Genomic DNA, 20,948 nt, shown 5'->3' on the forward strand with positions numbered 1-20,948 from the left:
ACTGAATCAACGAAAAGTGAATCGTGGTTTTTTTTATAATTTAACTCAATAATTTATTAAACAATCACTCGCTTTTATATGCGGTGATTGACTACTATTATTATAATGATAAATATTGACACACAAATTTTGATGGTAGTAAGTAGTAACCCTTCATAGCAAAACTATAGAGGTATAGCAAACTAATAGTTCTGCAGAGTAGATAAACAATGAACATGAAGTTCAAGTATAAATCTATGTTCTAGTTAAATCTTGCAATCAATTATAGTCACGTTATGTTCAATGCGAAATGTGTATCTGCGCGAGCGCGGGCGGGTCAAGTCAATAAATACTGCACATTATTGTGCGAGTTCAACGATAGCATAGCACTTGCACCCTCCTGATATCCTGGTACTATCTATTTTAAATGTATTGCTAAACTCAAATTGAGCTGATTGCAGATAGATAGATTACAATCAAAGAATTACAAGTAAATATTTATTTGAACTTGAATCTCTCTAAAATTATAATTTCGCCGCGGAACTATCTCATGCATAAAACGGACGCTATATTATTATCATAAAATATAACGAGCTCTTAATAATTAAACAGTGTGTTATAACACGTCGTTATGTAAAATCCCATAATAAATAATATGAAAATTTAAAGTAAATACACAATATTATCAGCAGTTGGGATCTAACATGCGAGTCGGCGCGCTCGTGATATCTCTGCCATAGCCCGCGCCGCAAAAACTTCACTTACATCATTATTAATATTACGATGTTCACTTTACTATTTATTATACAATAAAAATAACAGATATTTATACAATTTTATATTGTGCGGACTGCGGACATACTTGATCGCAGTTTGAATAAAAGGTGCATCTTACAGGAGTAAAACCAAGCTTTTACTGCTGCAATGTAGAGCTGAATTGATGACATTTTATTTGTGTGATTTTAATTTATTTTCTTAACACACATTAATTACTTTATTATAATAAACAACTTGATTTAATACAAACGATTAAATAACAGTATTGTGTAGCGCGCTTCGTGTCGTAGGTTCAGGATCGGTCAAAAGACAATTTTACAGTTATTCTCTTTTGATACAATACATTTGTATTTCACATGATTATTATTTAAGACATAATTTATGGTAATATGTTTCAATTGACTAAAGAATAATATCATACAATGCAATCCTTACGTATTTGTGTTACATAAACAATACCAAATGATTAGATGACATTGTGTCGCATGTAATCGATCAATTCATTATTTAACAAACGATCACTCTGTTTTATATTAAATAGATTTTTCCAGAAGCTTATAGATCATAGAAGTAGATACCGCAGGAGCTAAAGCTAAGGTCGAGCTTACTATAGGGCTGCCGATCGTACCGTTAGATAATTATGTGTTTATAAATAAAGTGGTAAAACTGCACTATAGTCTGAAATATTATCCACGACGAAATATTTTAACATTTTTGTCGACCCTAAACTTGAGATTTTTGTAATTTGAACAATATTTTGTGACTTGGTTATTAACAAATTAGTATCGATTTAGTTGCATTCCATGCAGGATACGTAATTAGATAGTAATTAGATCTACGTCACGTTCATTTATCGTATCATTTATACATTCAATCATATTAAAATAGTTTGTAAACAAATTTTGTAAAACATGTCAAATGTCTTTTTTTATTTTTTTATTCCATTGATAATAATTAATTTATGTTACGCTGTATTGTTTGTGTCCGATATCAGTGACGTCACAATATAAATCACATCTAGTGTCGTGCGTGACCAATCTCGTATTATTCATTTTTAAAAGCTCATAAGTGCATATTATTATAATATTATAAATGCGAAATTAATTCTGTCCATCACAGTCATTTTCGCGCCCACTAACAGACTTCGATAAAATTTAGATATTATATTGCAATGTATTATATAGTGGAGCATGAATAAAGGCTGAGTTTTGACAATGTCTTAATATAATAATATTAAGACATTGTCAAAACAATTTGTTAATAATACTTTCTCCTTTTTAAAGCCGCCACTATTAATTACGTACAAAGGGATCTTAAACTTTGAAGAACCCACTCTACCTCGCTATTGTTTACAGAAATTGCCGAATTTTATAAAAAGGATTATGACAATTGCTTTTCCAACTGTGTGCAGTATACGTACAATAAAGTACATCCACGTTACCTGTTTTGTGTCGTAAAATAATAAAAATCAACGGTTACATAGAAAATATTTCAACGCCAAATATAATAAGCGTCACGTGGTAGTTTTGGTGTGATAATAACAAATGAATGAACGGAAAGAATAACAAGTGATTTGGACGTTATATACATGTGTTTATATTATTATGTTATACTTTATACTGTGGCTGCATATCAGCGCACATTGTCTCACTTTTGTCAACACTCGCGAGATATCGACTGATGCTATCGCTACATTTGTACTGTTTGTTCTTACAATATACTGTATAATATACATTAGTTTAAATTAGCGTTGATAATGTACTGATATGCTCAATTACAACTAAAATATAGAAAAAATGTTATGTAAGTACGTATAGATAACTCTCAACCTAAAAAACATCATATATAATTTCCGATGTTTCAGAGTAACGTGTTATCATTTTTTATTTTGAATTTATAAATACATTATTATTTTCTTTTTTGAATCAAGGAACGTTCTCATTCGGTAGCGTTTTTTTCGTGATTAGAATAAAAAATAAAAGTTTTGTTGTTACCAGCTGTAGGCATCTAATTTTGATAGTTTTTGGAATTGACAAAAAAACGGTAATGTATTTTATTTTTAAAGAAATCAAATCAAAACCACAGCAATAGAAAAACAATATAGTAATAATTGTTTTATGAATCAGATAAGTATTTGAATATTTCAGGCGCGGGATGTTGTGAGCCCAATTCATTTTACAGCGAGGCTTCAGCGCCTGCTTTCAGTTTATTACCTATGCTATGGTTTTATCAGATTTTTTAATTTCGTGTATCATATATGTATTTCCTTAATAGTATACTAGTAATTTACTACTAATAAACTACAATTTAAGGTACCTATTCTGTTTCACTCAAAAGTATATTTCATTGTTTTCAGTATATTTATTATCGTTATATAATATTCATTTGGAAAATTGATATCAATATAGTAATTACTAATTTTGATTCGCGTTCGCGATATTACCTTCAATGTTGTGCTCTTCAACAGATCATGAATTGTTTCTGTATCTTTGAACATGTTCATTGGTATTATCAAACACACGTTTATAATTAATATTATTTACAGACGTGCGCAGACGCAGCACATAAGTTCAGGCTAACGTCAAACCTTAGAACAATGCGCATTTATACATTTATCTTCTAAAATTGTACAACAATATTATTTCAATACAATTTTGTTTACGCGAGTTCCGAATCATGCCAACAAGCCAAAACGATATAAATCGATTAAAGAAAATAATTTTCTAGGCGTGGAAATTAAAATTATACACACATGACTCGTGTTAAAAATATAAAATAAATAGGTTATTTTTAAGATTCGTATAAATTTCCAAAAATAAAAAATGTAAATGACATTAAATTAATTATAAACTCACTCGGATATACTATCACAGGAGCCCCCCAACTTGGCGGATTTATTTGCAAGTGGATCTCGGACGAACGCTTGTAAAGTTTGAATTTCACACGGAATGCAAAATTTTCTTGAACACAATTGTAAACGCGGGAAAAGTCACAGCGCACAGAGGAAACTGACATATATTTAGCACACACACGTGGCTCGCGTTTGTTTTTAAACCGAGCGTTAAGCTCGCTCCACTCGGCGGCTGGTAGTGTGCGCGGGCCGAGCGCGCGATTGCGAGAGCCTGTTCGATCTTGACCTTGCGCGATTGTCGGCCGACTGAAACCACTTTTCGTCCACCACCAGTTTTATAACGTCTGCCCTCGTAGCTCTGCGCCGCTGCCGCCTCGCAGCCACGCTGCCTCGCCGGCCGCCGAGCCTCTATGCGCTAATAGTCTTATAATAGCTCCCAAACTGTCACTGCCTCATATCACGTACAACCTACTAGACCTTACCCTCGTAGCTCCATCGATATCGATTTGGCAACGATTTCAATTGAATGAGCAAAATTAATTAATTTGCAAATGAGTTTATGTGGTGTTAGGTGTTAGTTAATTATTTTGTTAATTTTGTCTACACTCTACGATATTGTTCTACGAAGATAATCACTTGCATTATATTTTATTTTTAAGTGCGTAAGGCTGAGGTTTTTTTTCCGAATGCCAGTAAATAAAAAACTGAATATAACATATAAGAATATTTACAATTTTATTAAATTCTGACATTGTGTTCTCTCACATGTTTAAATTTAGGGTTGTTGTTTAAATGAGACCTCCTTTATGTTTAATAATAAAATAACTAGGAGCATGTAATCATTTAATTAGTGACGACAATGTGTGAATCGTCGTGCCTTGTCTCTTTGGAGCACAACAAGGCGATAAGAGTCGTCCAAAGTAACGAACCGTACACACGATCTATCAGCGGCATCGCTACGCGGCCTCTACGTGAGAGTATTAGCTCGTACGAGACGTATCGTCCACTCTGCCAAAACTATAATTAACATACGCTTACAATTTCTATTTGTCTCGATAAAACAACATTACCTACATGAGTGTTGGCTGTCGAACGTGGTTGAAGATCCGATGTCCATCCATACTGTGGGCACTCCATGGGACACATCGAATGCGATAATTATTTTTATTTCGTCATGTCGATATTTTCTTCATAACGATATTCAAGGGTGCAAGTTGAAAAATATTGTAACGAAGTAAATCAAGCCTGTAGCGCTCATCTTAAAGTTAGAGAGTTTGCTCTACCACTCTATCTCTTAAGAATTATTTGGAAATTTCTTGAGAAAGTAATACGCGAGGCTAAGTTAAAATTCACTACGCGCTACCAATATTTTATATTATGTACAGTAAAAATAAAACATCGGCAAAAATAATTGTGAAGGGCAGTCATGATAAAATAAAAAAGTACCAAAAGCAAAGACATGCTATTATTAATTAAGAATCTAGTTCTTTATTATCTGGGAAAATAGTGTATCAGCTACTTTCCGATGACAACACTTTTTGCTTTCCTCGCAAAATTAAGCATAATCTATGTTAAATGTAAATTTGACAATGATGTTCGTCGTTATCGATAGATAGTGTAATAGCGGTAATTCTGCAAATTGCACCGAAGGACGCCCGCGACCTGCGCTTGTTTTGTCGCCGTCCCTCTCTCACGCCACGTGGCAGAAAAGGACAAGCTCAGCTCTATCAGATACTGTTAAATACGAACAAGTCGTGTAAGTGACACTTATTTAGAAGGCAATATATACAAACAATCTCGAAATTTCCTCCAGTTCGAAGGCAGGTTTTACTAGAACATTATAGAAGTCCCCGGCAGCCTCGCGCCCGTACAACCTCCCACGTGTACGAGTGTGCGAGTGTGTGCGTGAGCGACCGCTCCGAGTTTTCTTTAAAGATCTTAATTGGCTTTTTCCCCTCTAGTTCCAAGCTGTCCCTAATCAATCGCAATCTATATATGGCCAATTCCGTCTACTTTAACATTTATAATTAATTGTTTAACATTTTAACGATTCAATAAAAACTGGGAATTCGTGTAAAATTGCAAAACATGAGTAACATTGAGACGATAACATTTGTCTCGTCGACATTTACATGGCGCATTATACTTTCCCTCATGAATTCTATAAACGTAAATCTATTGAATCATCGCCAACATAAATAAAGTAAAGCTTTATTTAACAGTGAGTATTATGATTGACACGCGTGTTAATTAGATAATATGTAAGAAACAAGGCAATAAACGTTAATAGCGGTTTAATCGCTCAGATGTATAACAGTAATCAGTGATTACAATATATTGATGCTGTGCAAATAAGATCAGTGTTGAGACTCGCGACGTCACTCGATACATATAAAATAATACTATACAATTTGCGCATATTGTGGGTAATAATTACATGAAAAGCCGGTTTCAGAACTTGTTGTTTATTCTTCTGATATTCAAAATTTTTTACGTATATTTTCATAGGTAATTTTGTCATTACGATTGCAAGATAAGCTAAACAGAACATATATAACAGAAGTTGGGAAAAAGGTGATAATTTGTATAACTTTTATAAATCTTTCATTATTTTACATAGAGTGACGACTGACGAGTCTACGAACCAATTGTTTTGAAATGAATCATCGAATGTAATTACTTTCATAATAATAAATATAATTCGCAATAATTAATGAATTACTACTGGGTATGTAATAATTTATAATGATTAATAACATTCAATTAATTAAGTGACAGTAATGCCCAGAAGTTGAATATTAATGTAACAAATAACTATTAACCGCAAATTTGTTTCATGTTGATAACATAAATAGATTTTTTTTACGGATAATTTTAAATTATTTTTATAATTTGCCTATAATGTGATAGAATCTACCTTGACTATTACCATAATGTTCGTAAATAATAATATACTGTTGCTAGGTTGAACTGCAGTGAACGCTAAACGCATAACAGCGTTATCAACAAATAGGAGACATAATTTATAATAATACGTGTTTAATAGATGTTAATAGTGTGGCGGAGATATGATCTATTGCGATCGGCTGATAGCGCTCCGACCACGTTCCTTATCTGATAACGGCTTTGTCGATCTCGAATCACATATTTTCATGTAACCAATGTGCAATAAATTATTCTACTTAATTACTTTCATTACCAAACTATTTATACATAGGTAGAGATATTCATTAATTATAAATCATTTATCAATTTTCACTTGATTGGCATATAATGGCCAATACGCAAGTAAATAACATTTTGTTTATTCTATTTTATGCTGGCATTTCCTTGTAATCATGTTTACTTTTACTCATAAGTGCATAATGTATGATACCTTAGGTATAATTTTAATTTATAGCACGTTTTGGAATAATAACAAGAATAAATGATTACAAATCAAACCTGACGAATTTTCGAGTCGAACATAATGAAAAGCTCGTTGCTATTAATGTAGCTTTTTATACTGCATTGAGATTTGAGGAAGTGATTTGCTCAATAATTATAGCATTAAAACATTAAAAACCAATAGGTACCTAACAGTATCGATATTGACGTCACAGCTATCTACTAAAAATAGTTGCACATTGTTTCGCCGTTCGTGGTACTACATAGTATCACCAACATAATATATTATGTTTACTTCAGAGATATTTTCTCATTTAGTTCGCTGGTATTTTATTGAAGTCATTATATCTTAAAAATATTATCACAAATATGCGCTTCCTGAACTACTGTTACGTTTATAATAATCGAATATATTTTATTGTTATTTGTTTCTCTATAAATATCTATCCGTAAGCAACTCAACTCAACTCAACCGAAGGACAGAAGCTTAAACTACTTTCAAGAAATGTAAAAATAGAATACAGTTTTGGCCGAAAAATATTACTTAGGAGTTACCCATGAAGCTTTGCCATTTTGTAGCATTTGTTTTCCGCAATTTACTACATAATATAAAGCATTAAACCATGTTTTATAATAACTCGTAGGTATAAAAAAAAATGCAGCTATAACTTCTACACATAAATTTTAGACGTATAAAGTGCGTAGGCATTTATCGTAAACAATAACATCCTCGTAACAATACGCAAACCGGTGTAATCTTTATAAACAATATAAGAACGCAAGAAAATGAATTACAGGAAAGTGTGCAGATTAGTGTATGAATCGAAATAACTACTGGACGATCAGAGGTCCGTTCGTAATGACGCACATTAGCTAGAGTTAGGAGATAACAGCGAGAGCTATTGTCGCTCATTGTGATGTTGCCATGCTAAGTGTACTCTATATCATATTGTACTAGAAAAACACAATTTAGTGTTGAATGTTACATTATCAGTAATAGAATTAACCTACATTAAGTTAAGGAGAAAGTTGGCGATGGATTTTGGTATCTACATTGCATATACAATAAATATTTCAGAAATTTTTGTTTCGAGCGTGAGAAGGGAACGCGGGCGCCGTGAATGAGGTGATAGCTTATAAACACGAACTACATTGCTACAGATGTATTGAGACGATCTCGCTTTTAATGCCAACCAAATTGTTTGGCAATCAGCCACTCGTTGTGACGTGTGTGCGCGATTATTTGTTGTGTGTTTACAAACATGCCCGCACGTGACGTCACCAGGACGTCGTCCCGTCGCCGGATCGTTAATAGCAAAATGAACATAATTTCTTTCGCCTTACATAAGCTTCCGCATTTATGCAAAGTTCCATAATTACTGACCCGCCGGCTTAGCTCACGTCGCGAATTATGATGATAATTATCCAAGTCGCAATGGGTACCTATTTCTTTTAAAAATATTGTGGTATTTGGATATCTTATTGTAAGGTATAGTTTGACGCATTTATGTCGGTGGACAAATTTTCCTCAAAAATACCATTTAATGATTGGAAATTTTGCTTGCCCTATATATTAGCATTCATTGAAGGTGGTTTGCGGTGAGCATTGGCCGTCCTTTGTGCCGCCTGGCGAGACTCACCGGCCTGCCGCCTGACTCAGCACACGGCGTTGTGTTAGCATTGTGTATTGCGTGAAGATCATTTTGTATCGCACTTACTATTAAATAATGACGCACAGTCGCCTATGAAACAAGCAGTGTAGAATAAAGTTACTGAACAAAAGAGAACCTACATATTTTTATTTTTAAGTTATAATTATGCCAATAATTTATACATAAATTATTGTGATACCTAATTGCTGTATAATATTTACAAATTAAAATGACTATCTAATTTCATGTGTTGACCGCGTGTATGTGAGCGACAAGCGACTGCGAGCCTTCGCGCTAACTCTCGGCGAGTTTCCGGGAAACACGAGAATGCAGAAATTATAAATAGATCACAGTAGTATTGAGTTGCTAATATAGTCAGCGGAAATGATATATTTACAACTATTCATTAAGCAGAATTTCATTCTTCCGCGGACTTGCGGTCCATTTAAATCGATCCTTCGGAAGGATTAGTATTATTCTGCGATTTATGATTTAGTTGCGTAGTGGGCGTAGCAACTCTATTATTTAAATGTATCTATTGTTTGCTTGAATACCTCCGGGTTAACAACCTCTCTTCCGTGTTAAAATCTAGACAATTTTTGAAATAGAATTGAATGCGAAAACGCATTGAATTTCATTATCATTATTATTTTTTTTTATTCAGAATATCTACGTCAAACACTTCCATAGTAATACATTATTCTGTGAATTACATTGGACATTCATGCAAGAATCTGTTCTCCTAGAAATTGTAAATAAAAATACTGATTATTAGTAAGTTGTGACATATTTCTGTGGTTAAATAATTATAAGTAGATAATATCTCCAGCAAGTGGGTTGCTAACTGTAAAAAATAGAAAAACTCGATAGTCGACTGTGATTAGTGCGAATTCATTTACATTGACTAACAAGGTGACCTACTGAAAAAAGATCAAATTATTCTGGAGTAACTATTTTATAATTAATTACATTAAGTTTTGATTTTTAAAGGGTGACTCTGAAGCAAATAATACATAAATATAATGTATCATGCCTCAGCCCCCGGAATCACAGACACAATAGAAAATCTATTGTGTCTATTCCCGATCGGGCCGCTCGGTGGTCAATGGGTTAAATACAACACTATGTGCAGGTAGACTGCAAATTCTAAGGATATAATAATATGTTCTAAGAAACAGTTTTGTGGCTAAACATTATAAAGACAAACAAAAACAAAAAGACAAGGTCCTGTCGCTACGACCAACTGACACACAGAATATATAGAGCAGCAAGTACTGTTTACTCAAATATATCCTGTAATTTTACTGTATGGCATGGCTCACTTTTGTTTCCAGAAATATACTATACTTGCTTTTTCTAAGGGCCAGGTATGTGTATTAAATTATTCAACTGCAAATGTAGACTACATTAACTTCTCATTATAATAGAAGTTTTTCCATGAATTCTGTCTCTTATCGTTTAATACTGAACATTCGATAAGTGACCACGTTATTTGAATTTGAAATGCATTCGTTGCGATGTATCCAAGAATTCCATCAAGTTTCTTTACTTCTTTAAATCCCTTTCCCGTGCATGATCTATTTGCTGTACGAGGATGGTTATTTATCAATTAAACAATGTAAGATTGTTTTGTTCTCATTGTGATAGTATTTACTTACGTATGTATTGCACGTGAGTTTCCGCAAACAGAACTCTGTTAAATAATTTGGTTCAATGCCACAATGAAGAGGGCGTTTACACCTTAGGGCCTTGCTAAATTATTTATATGGGATTTGTTTTCCTTATCTCGACCCTAACTTCGACTTGCATCTTTAGACTTCGGAAAGAGCAATTGATTACACTTCATATTTTTGATATCACATCAAAACAAGATTATAAACGTCAATTTGATAGTCGAAATATGCATATATCTTGATAATACAGTTTATATTTATCTTATAGGAAAGTTTGAATAAATATAGGTACGTGATACTTGAGTCCAATAAGTAAACATGAAGTTCACAGATATTTCGGCTACCGGCGCTTGTTTTGAGCCGGAAAATTGTTGGTTTTGGATAATATACGTATCTACGATAATTATCTGTACCTACATGTTTGTGGTAGAGACTAGAGAGACCCAATAAATGTCACTCTGTATGCGCGACATCGAGCCACAATTGTATGCACATTACATGCTCAAATCGATCCACTTATCTTGCGTCTGCATCTTATTGCATAAAAAACATGAGGAAAACGACTAAGAATACATTCCAAAATTAGCCTTTGTTATTAATAATTATAAATGGTCATACTTTACGAGCATGCTCTACGAAATGTTACTATCGTAGTTGTATTGTTAACTGCATTGTTTCTCTGAATATAAATGTATCTACATAATAATATGTTGTCCGTCTAATTGTAGGGGTCGCACCGAGCTCATTAATTGTGAAATTCAGTTATTTAAAAATAAGTCATTCATATTGTCTATGCACTATTACTTCATACGATTGCATTGTGTGTTGTATTGCGGTCGTATTGAGATTAATCGCTCCAGCGCGGACCGGAAGCTGCCAGTTTCCTCTCGGCATACTTGTCGCTGGCTACTTGATTTTATGTAAACATAAACATTACTTTTGCTCGTTTATTCATAAATTAATTATCGTACTTTGCGTTCTATTTTGAACAGCATTTCCCTTTACCTTCACAAATATTGTACTCTAAGAAGAAAATAAGTCTATGTTATCAATTATATATTATATGAATGAATAAATACTCGACTGTCTATAGTAGATAACATTTAAAAACATTGCGTCAGATAAGATAGTGGCTATTATAACATCTTGCTCTCTTTCAATTGTCAGTGAAAAGCTATCGTATAATCCTCAGTTCCCACCGACGGATTAAATCATGGCCATCGCTTATCTATTTCTGATAACATTACCTTTCCCTTATATTATATGCTCGTCGTTTTCTAAGAAAATTATAACCTTCATATACAGAATATCCCTTTCAAAAACCATCATTAATTATTTACGGGTATATTTTTTTGTTTTTTAACGGTTGAATGGATTAAGCTGGATTACCTAGTACATATTAAAACTGTAATACATTTTTCAAATCTTACGATTTGTATCCGGGTGAAGCCAGGGCTAATAAAGGGGCTAAAATTATTATTGATATAGTTTTTTATTTGTCGGTTGTCTCTATTTATGTATAGGATTACCTACTACCCACACAATGTACCTATAATAGGTACATTGTGTGGGTAATATTAGTTAACCACGAATTTCCAACTGACTGACTTTAAGGTAAACAATTTAATTTTTTCTCGCTACGAGTGTATTCCGCTCATACCTATTTAAAGTCGTTTAAAAAATTCCGTTTTAAATAAAATATAAAACAAACATATTATTTAAATATTAAATACTTATCTACTTATTAATTTTTATCATAGTTATTAAACATGTAGAGTGGGTACTTACTACCTCAATATGCTATGGACAATAAACATACTGTATCAATTAAGAAAAAAAATCAGTTGTCGGTTATTTGTTTAAATAATTGCGCTAATAATATACTTGTGCTCAGAGGTCGTGTCAAGGGAAGTGTAACGTAAAAGGAGGAAAATGTGTGACCTTTCCCAACACACACACACGCATTACCTGCTTTGAGATATACAGTTTGTGTACCTAATTCATTTCAGTTTCAGATATTCGTTAAAGATTTTATTACTTGCATATTCCATATATAAGATAAATGTTGCTAAATATAAATTAGCGAGTGTGCGATGCGCGTGGGCCACTCGTCGCGATGGAGCTGCGGCCGCGTCGCTCACCTCGGATGCCCGCTTTGGTATTCCACAATAAACTCCAGTCCTAAATCTAATTTATTGTATAACGCTATTATATGTGAGCGCAGTTCCTTAATACATGTGTGAAGGTCGCGTCTCTTCCGCGCATATATTATCTTTGGGTGAATAGCATGTGAGTGTGTGTGTGTGTTTCGAAACACCCACTTGTCCATGTGTAAGTTCGGTGCACTCGAGACGCCTTGGCATTATGAAAGAAAGCAATTTCGTTGTAATTACCATACATTATATAAAATCAAAGTTTTACGAGTTGTTTTTATTAAAAATTTGTTTTAATTGACATTATTATTAGTTTTTTAACACATTTAGTAAATAATGTTGAGTCATATTTGTCATGTTCAAATTTAATATAGGTAGTTACTTTAATATTATTTTTTTTACATACTATTCATGTATGTAAGTACTTATATGTTATTTAATTTGTAATTTATTGCGTTGACTAATGCACAATATCAATAAGCGGCCAATTCGACAAAAAGGGAAAGAGGCCTTAGTCTATCTAGCTTTATCTTATGGAGAAAAAATTAACAGTAGCTATATACAGGCACTGACCTGACCCGACCGATCCAAAATGTTATAATACCTTGAGTAATACAATATATTTATAAGGCTGTTAACCTCACACCTCGGGCGCACAGAGCAGAGGTGTAATATTTGTATTACTGCGTGTCGCAAGCGCAATAAAATGTAACTCAATCGCTTCAATAAATACTTCCTCAGTATGGTAATTTGGGCACTGGGTCAAGTGCGGGCGTCTCTCCTCACGCGTCATGATACTATATCGCTAACTCTATGGTCACTGGGACCACATAAACGGACTGAATTGCTTATTGAAAGTACATAAATCTAAGAACAACATAATGTGTTTTTGTCTTTAAGCAGATCTTGAAAAAGAAACTTCACGAAAGTGTTGTAGAAATATAGAGCTTCATGCACATTAAAAACTTAGGAATGTCGTTGCACTGAAAAATTAGATGTTATTTCAATTCAGTTTGTTTTCTTTTCATGCAAATAATTAATCAGCGATTAATTATAATGCAGCGATTAGGTATGTAGGCATTTCCAGGCGTTAATTAAAAGCTGTTTCTAGTAAATTTTTTGTAAGTGTTATATTAATTGGATTGGACATTTCATAGAATTTCAGCACTATTATAAATATAGAATCTATAAATTAATCACCGCATCTTAATAATAGGAGCAACTATATTGAACTTGAGTTCATCTGCGAATCATATGTTTCCTTAAATAGAACAACTCGACAACACATAATTACTTTATATAACAAACTCGTTGTAATAATTTTTAATGTTACGATAGGGCACCTTACAATTACCTTAACGTTAAAATCTCACATAAACCGCAATGATACATTTACCGATTAATTTTGCATTCTAATTATTAATTTAATAAAAATTGCATGCCTTATACTGAATTAATGCAATGGCATAAACCAATACATTTACTGAGTAAGTAAAGGATTAGTCACACTCGCTCGACCGATATTTATTTATTGATAACACGGTGCGTGTGTGGTCGCCGTTACGTCAAGATTCCGTTCATATATTTATATTATAATATTTTTATTATCGTTTAGGTAATTGAATATAGTTTACTATGTATGGACGCAGTATGTTTTATACTTATGTTAAAAGAACAACAAGAAGTTAACATAAAACTTTTAAGTTACAACTTATAACGTCAGTTGTGACTTGTGATAGATTACAATTACATATTTTCATGAAAATGTTACTATTATAAGTTCTATATTAATTTTATGAAATTATCTCGCAACTTACAAACGCAAAGCTAAACTAACATTTAGAAATTAAAGACTTTTTAACGGATTTTAAACGCGATTTATTCATTCTATTATTTTCCCGACGTTTCGAACACTTTACACAAATCCGTTAAAAAGTCTTTAATTTCTAAATGTATAATACTCGCGTAAAATCAAACCCTAGAAAATACTAAACTAACATGTCAACGTTGCAAAGATCTATTCATTGGAAGTTTCTAGAAGTCGCTGGTCAGCACGAAGCCAGTTAAAAGCATCGATCAATCCATATAATTTATGTGCTCGAAGCTAATATCCGAACGAAATTATGATATTACAGGCGAAGTATAGTTATTTGCAAACCGGTCTCCGATACTGTTATAATTGACGCAATGGAGCCGTAAATAATGTAAATGCTATCGCGGTATTGTGTCGCTCTTGTAAATAAATTAAATTATACTTTTTATATTATTTCCATACAATATAAAGTAAATTATGAACTACAGCAAACCTACTATACGTTTTATATAATTATAATTATAAATTATCTCTGAAATTATAATACAGGGTGTCCCAAAAAGTAGTGATGAACGGAAGCTTGGAGGTAGAGGACCTAGAGGGCTATCCGAATCACCCCCATGTATGTTATGCGATTTTTCGTATTTTCGAAGTTATGAGGTTTTTTTCAATTTTTCACCTATCGCCGAGTATGATGATATTTTCACTCATGGTGACGTCAATTATTGCGTTAGATGCTTGATTTTTTTTGTTTGCTAAGCTGAAAGATAGGTCAATTCATTATGGTAATATTTACTATCGTTAGACCTTTGAATGGAATAAAAAAAAAAGAATTGAATACCAAGAAAGATAAAATTACCCAGTATGTTCACCACTTCAAGGGCCCGTAAAAAAATAAAATCACATAAAAAAGTTTTCCGTTTTGCTTTTAAAAACTTGCTCTATCTATCAGGTAGCTACCCTGAAAATTTCATTCTATTATTCAGAAGGGTTCAATCAAAAAATTGAAATCTAAATGTTGTAAGTGAAAAATAGAATTAACATGATGATTAATAAAAAATAATTAAAACCAATGCCACAATTTGGACGAAATAACCCGGAAATTCATAGTAGCAGAAGAAACCATTAAAAATGATAAAAGGGCATTCAGATATTTAAAAGACAACTTTTTACGGTGATGTCGCACTTACAATTAGCAACAGCGGGGTTATTTTTAAAATTTCTGGTAATTAAACACCTATTTAATGGTTTTAATTTGGTTATAATGATCATCATGTTAATAAAATTTTTATACTTACCACATTTAGATTTCAATTTTTCGATTGAAGCCTTCTGAATAATAAAATGAAATTTTTAGGGTAGCTACCTGATAGACAGAACAAGTTTTTAAAAGCCAAATGGAAAACTTTTTTTATGTGATTTTATTTTTTTATGGGCCCTTGAAGTTGTGAACATACTGGGTAATTTTATCTTTCTTGGCATTTAATTCTTTTTTTATTCCATTCAAAGTTCTAACGATAGTAAATGTTACCATTCTGAATTGGCCTATCTTTCAGCTTAGCACACAAAAAAAAAATCAAGCATCTAGCGCAATAATTGACGTCACCATGAGTGAAAATCTCATCGTACTCAGTGATAGATAAAAAATTGAAAAAAATGTCATAACTCCGAAAATACGAAAAATCGCATAACATACATGGGGGTGATTCGGATAGCCCTCTAGGTCCTCTACCTCCCAGCTTCCGTTCATCACTACTTTTTGGGACACCCTGTATAATATGTAGAATGAACTGACTCGATCCAGAAACAACTCTCCTGAAAGAAAATTGAATTACAAATTTTCTACGTGTAAGATTAATTAAAGTAGGATGTGATGCTTCAGAATAAAGTATTGTGTCTTTTATCATTATAAAAATGTTGTTTTGTATTGTTGCAGGCGCGCGTCGATGATGTCGCCCCGGCAGCTCATGCGCAACTCGAACATGACGCAGAAGTGGCAGCGCCGGGAGATCTCCAACTTCGAGTACCTCATGTTCCTCAACACCATCGCTGGTGAGTACCGACTGCCTGTCCGCAGGTTATACTGGAGGACCAGAGGATAATACGTAACCTTGGAAATACACCTATGTTTTTAACTTTTGTAATAACTCAGCCCCCGGAATCACAGACACAATAGAAAATCTATTGGTTCGTGACTCGTAGCCCGATCGGGCCGCTTGGGGCTCAATGGGTTAAATCAATGCTAAGAATTCTGGCGCCAATTTCAGTTTCAGGAAATATTTTAGTAAACATATTTTTCTTCTTAATGTATTTTTTTATATTTTAATACCAATGATTGCATTAATAATATTTTATCACAAACAAAAACAAAAATAAGTATAATGAATGAATGTTAAACCGATTCATTCCTAAATTTATCGATTTAATCTCGGTTCTCGCTCAATATTAAAGGTAATAATAATAAATAATAAGCATGAAGAATCACTTATTTGGTTAACGTATATTACGTGTACCAAATATGTGATTCGAAAAAAAACCCGCAACATGTCACATAACCTTTGTTAACAGTTAAAATCAACTGGCGTACCGTTATCTAGTATCTACCATCCTCCCGCCAACTCTACAATTATCTGCCTACTCTCTTATTGTATCCGATGCTCTTTCATATTATCATAATTCAATAAAAAAATAAATAATGTTAATTATACTTATTTAGTACAACTGAACCAGTGAAATTTAATAGAAATCAAGACAGAAAATTGCGTACTCCAATTGTTTTGGATTAGCATTTTTTTTGTCGAAAACAACGACATAAAAATAGATTGGTTCACACGTTCGGGGTTATTCAGGACGGACGCTCACGCCGCACGCGCCAATCTAATTTACAAAAATTTGCGTAATCACCGAACTTTTCATATTTTTACTAATATTTTCTCAAGTAACTAACTACCGTACTATGTGCGGTCAACGGGGTTTCCTAATCATTACCCATTAATTACCTATATCTAATTATCTATTTAATTCGTATGATTGTAATAACCGCAAAATTTTAATGAGTTGGAATGTCTAAATATAATAAGTAGGTACCTAACATTTCACAACCACATTAGGTATTGTTTTGTGGATTCAGCGAGCGAACTATAAAATATTTACACGACAATTATAATCGCTTTGCATTATAATGCAATAAATAATAACCGAGTTTATTGTGCCTGGATTTATTTTGCGCAAACATCATAAAGATGAAGATAATTGTAGACTTTTAGGCGCAATAGTAATCGCTCTTACACGCTCGTGTTTCCAAACAGAAGGATTTCTCGTGATTTTCCTAAAATTGTATTTTTTCTGTATGAAGTTATAACGACGAGGATTTCATCATAATAAGCAACCTCTGTGATAGGTCTGCGTTTTGCACATTACGTACTAAATAATGACCGTCTCTACGGCGTGTGTACAGTGTATATAATATATATGACACTACTTATATAATGTGACACTTGTGTGACACACATACAGCGTTATGTGCATTGTTTACATTTTTCTTACAATAATTCAAATTGACGTAGACTCAGATTTATGATGGAAATGTATGTTGTACGTGTATTGTCTAAATAAACAGTTATTAAATAGCTCTACTTTTTGCTAAAACCGCTTCTACTATTTGCTTTTTACGACCGGACGAAATCCATGACCTATCTACTAATCTATAGAATGTAATCGTAACAGAGAAATAGTTATTTTCATATCCATATAAATTTTCCTCATAGGTAAATCTATTCTTGCTTTATATAAAGTTACTAACATATATTGTGAAATGGTAGAGTTAACTGTCCGTATGTCATCCCGCGACCCGCACTAAGTATTGAGCAATGAGCAGTCAGCAGTTAACAGTAAGGAGGCTGGAGCCGGGCCGGAAGGTGATTCAGTGGAATCTCTGCATGTGACCGGCTGAGTGTAGCAATTGGATCCAAGCTGAACTGCAATTTATCAGCTCATTATCTAATAGAGCCGCTCGGGCCACGCGGTGAGAGATCGCGAGTAATGCTTTCTATATATAATCCATTTTGGAAAATGTAATATTTAATATGTAAAATGTAAATGTAATATTATGATGGATCATACACTCGTTTGTTGTAGAAAGTTATTTTATTGTGCTTTACTTGCTGCTATTAAAGAGCTTTACGCGCCTATTGCATAGTTAAAAAGCAGCCTATGTTCAGAGTTCAAATTTCATATAAAACATCATCTATAATAGTAATAAGATATAATTTAAAGTTAAAATCCTAAGAAATATTTGGAATGTTAAAAGAAATTTATTGTATTTGTTATAAGGAAATTAAGATAAAATAATTATATTATTGTCACGCCCGCCGCTCGCCTGGCCCCGCGGCGTCGCTTCATTGAGTGCTGTTTGCAACGTTACATAATAATAATGCGCAAGTTTCCGACGCAGGCCTCAATAATGCAATGCTTTCATGATAGATTTCATTCATAATATATAGAAATACAAAACCTTACCTAGATAAGTTTTTATTTTATATACATGCCATCTTATTGTATAACAACACAAACTAGATGAAAAAATGTACTAGATAAAAAGCAACTTCCCAAAACTTTGCTGTCTAATTAAATATTTTTTATAATCTACTGACAGTTTTTACTATGAGTTGGTATGTGTATAAAGAAAGGAAATTGTTTTCATTGAAAATAACCAGATTTACCAACTAAGTATTGCAAAAGTTGAAACCATCCGCTTATTGTTTATTTTTAAATTTCGAAAGCTATTGTGGAATAAAGAGTATTTTTCATACAATAATTTTTATTATCGTCTACAATCTAGATGCATTTAAATCACAGTCCTGACATATACGATATATATGTGTAGTGTATGTGAGTGAAAGAGAAGGAAGTATTATGTCATCTCTTGCGCACATGCAACGGTGACACCGCTCACACAGCTCAGTTGGCTGCAGGCGGTCGGAGTGAGAGGACGTGTGCGTCTAAGAGCCGATAATAGGGAAGGACATACACTACATTTTGGCGACGAGGTAAATTGGGAATAAATGTAAGTAATTTTTTTGATAATAAAAAAAATTACAAAACAAAAAAAAAAGGGAGGAAATAGGTGTGCTGTGATAACTATTGAACTAATTATATCCACAGTCGAGTTACATCGAAGGGAATATTAAAGTTAATAATAATATACACACATACTTATTTCATTATGATAATTTGTGCCGTTTACATAAAAAAAATACCCGCACAAAGTAGATAAATAACATGTGCGTGCCTTTCGAGAGGCCACCGCGCCGTAGAAAACGAAGGTTTCGTTTACATAAAGATTTAGCAAAACCTCTTAAATGATTTTAGCCAGAAGGATAAAGTAGGTGTTGTAAATTGTTTCTTGTATACATAAATACACTGATACCAATGCATACGCGGGCTGTCTTTATTGCTCGAGCGTATGGTGCCTGTATGATAAATACACTGTACAGTGTACGGGTGTATACCCGTATAGCTGTATAGCTAGCGTCGTCCAGTATGTACTCACGTAGTCATGCATAGGACTGTAACTGCGTTAAGCGAGACTAAATGTGATATTTTGTTTAGTCGAGGCTGTAGATTATTATTTTGGGACATTTGTTTACATATAAATTTATTAATACTGATATGTAAAAACCTGCTTAGAGGATTGGTTAAACATGATTAAATGAGCTAAGAAGGTTCGATTCCCGATCAGCTTAGAATAGATTTGTCTGGTTACAAAAATATAATTATACCAAATACCCACTTATATCTTATTTAATTACTCGATGTGAAGTTGCATGAGTATTATTTAAGATTATTCATTATTGCATAAAGAAGTAATTAATGGTTATCATGCAAGGAACGTAAGTTTCCTGGACAGGCTAATATAGTAACATTATGGAAGTTCTGATGCATGTGTTTCGATGGTGATGTGGACCACGACAAGGGATTTCTAAAGTTGTTGTTGTTAAGCTATAATGTTACAAGATGAAGCCTGACAAAAAAAGGGTAACGCCCGTGTACGTACTTTGAAATGTGTTACCAGATGATGCCTGGTAGTACGGGAAAAAACGGGTGATGCCCGTGTGTACCTTGTACTGTGTTACCAGATAATGCCTGGTGGTCAAGAAAAATCGGGTGACGCCCGTGTGTATTTTGTAATGTTATACCAGATGATGCCTGGTAGTACAAAAACAAAAAAACCGGGTGACGCCCGTGTGTATTTTGTAATGTTATACCAGATGATGCCTGGTAGTACAAAAACAAAAAATCGGGTGACGCCCGTGTGTATTTTGTAATGTTATACCAGAGGATGATGCCTGGTAGTGCATAAACAAAAATCGGGTGACGCCCGTGTGTACTTTGTAATTTCATACCAGATGATGCCTGGTAGTCGTAATATAATTACAATACAGGTGATGCCTGTAGTGATGTGATACGGGTGATGCTCGTATAAAATGTTTATATTTTGGGTGATGCCCATATTGCGAATTCATGCGCTTAAATACGCGATTTTAAAAAAGATGTGATAGTTAGTCATCATTTCATAGTGTTTCTTCTAAGATGGATTGTATCTTCGAAAATACTTACGGTTAGTATTGTTATCCAAATTAAAAATGGAATAATACAATTTTA

General features: G+C 33.3%; 2 protein-coding genes across 6 annotated transcripts in view; one reads left to right on the plus strand and one right to left on the minus strand.

Annotated features, from left to right (window-relative positions):
- Positions 1 to 20,948, plus strand: part of LOC123701492 (neurobeachin) — a 310,024-nt gene that overhangs the window by 268,904 nt on the left and 20,172 nt on the right. For all 4 annotated transcript variants that reach the window (XM_045648984.1, XM_045648985.1, XM_045648986.1 and 1 more), the window contains one exon: positions 16,222 to 16,337. In XM_045648984.1, the coding sequence (XP_045504940.1) occupies positions 16,222 to 16,337 (116 nt within the window). The remainder of the gene's footprint in view (positions 1 to 16,221; positions 16,338 to 20,948) is intronic.
- The window catches only part of LOC123701496 (facilitated trehalose transporter Tret1-2 homolog), a 37,184-nt gene that overhangs the window by 10,025 nt on the left and 6,211 nt on the right, over positions 1 to 20,948 (minus strand). Inside the window, exon 1 of one of the 2 annotated variants that reach the window (XM_045648995.1) lies at positions 3,612 to 3,927. The exons of the other annotated variant lie outside the window; for it this stretch is intronic. The gene's annotated coding sequence lies outside the window, so the exon portion shown is untranslated. Of the gene's footprint in view, positions 1 to 3,611; positions 3,928 to 20,948 lie in introns of those variants that run through there. 2 annotated transcript variants of the gene reach the window in all.

Source organism: Colias croceus, chromosome 21, assembly GCF_905220415.1.
Source record: "Colias croceus chromosome 21, ilColCroc2.1".
Lineage (NCBI taxonomy): Eukaryota > Metazoa > Arthropoda > Insecta > Lepidoptera > Pieridae > Colias > Colias croceus.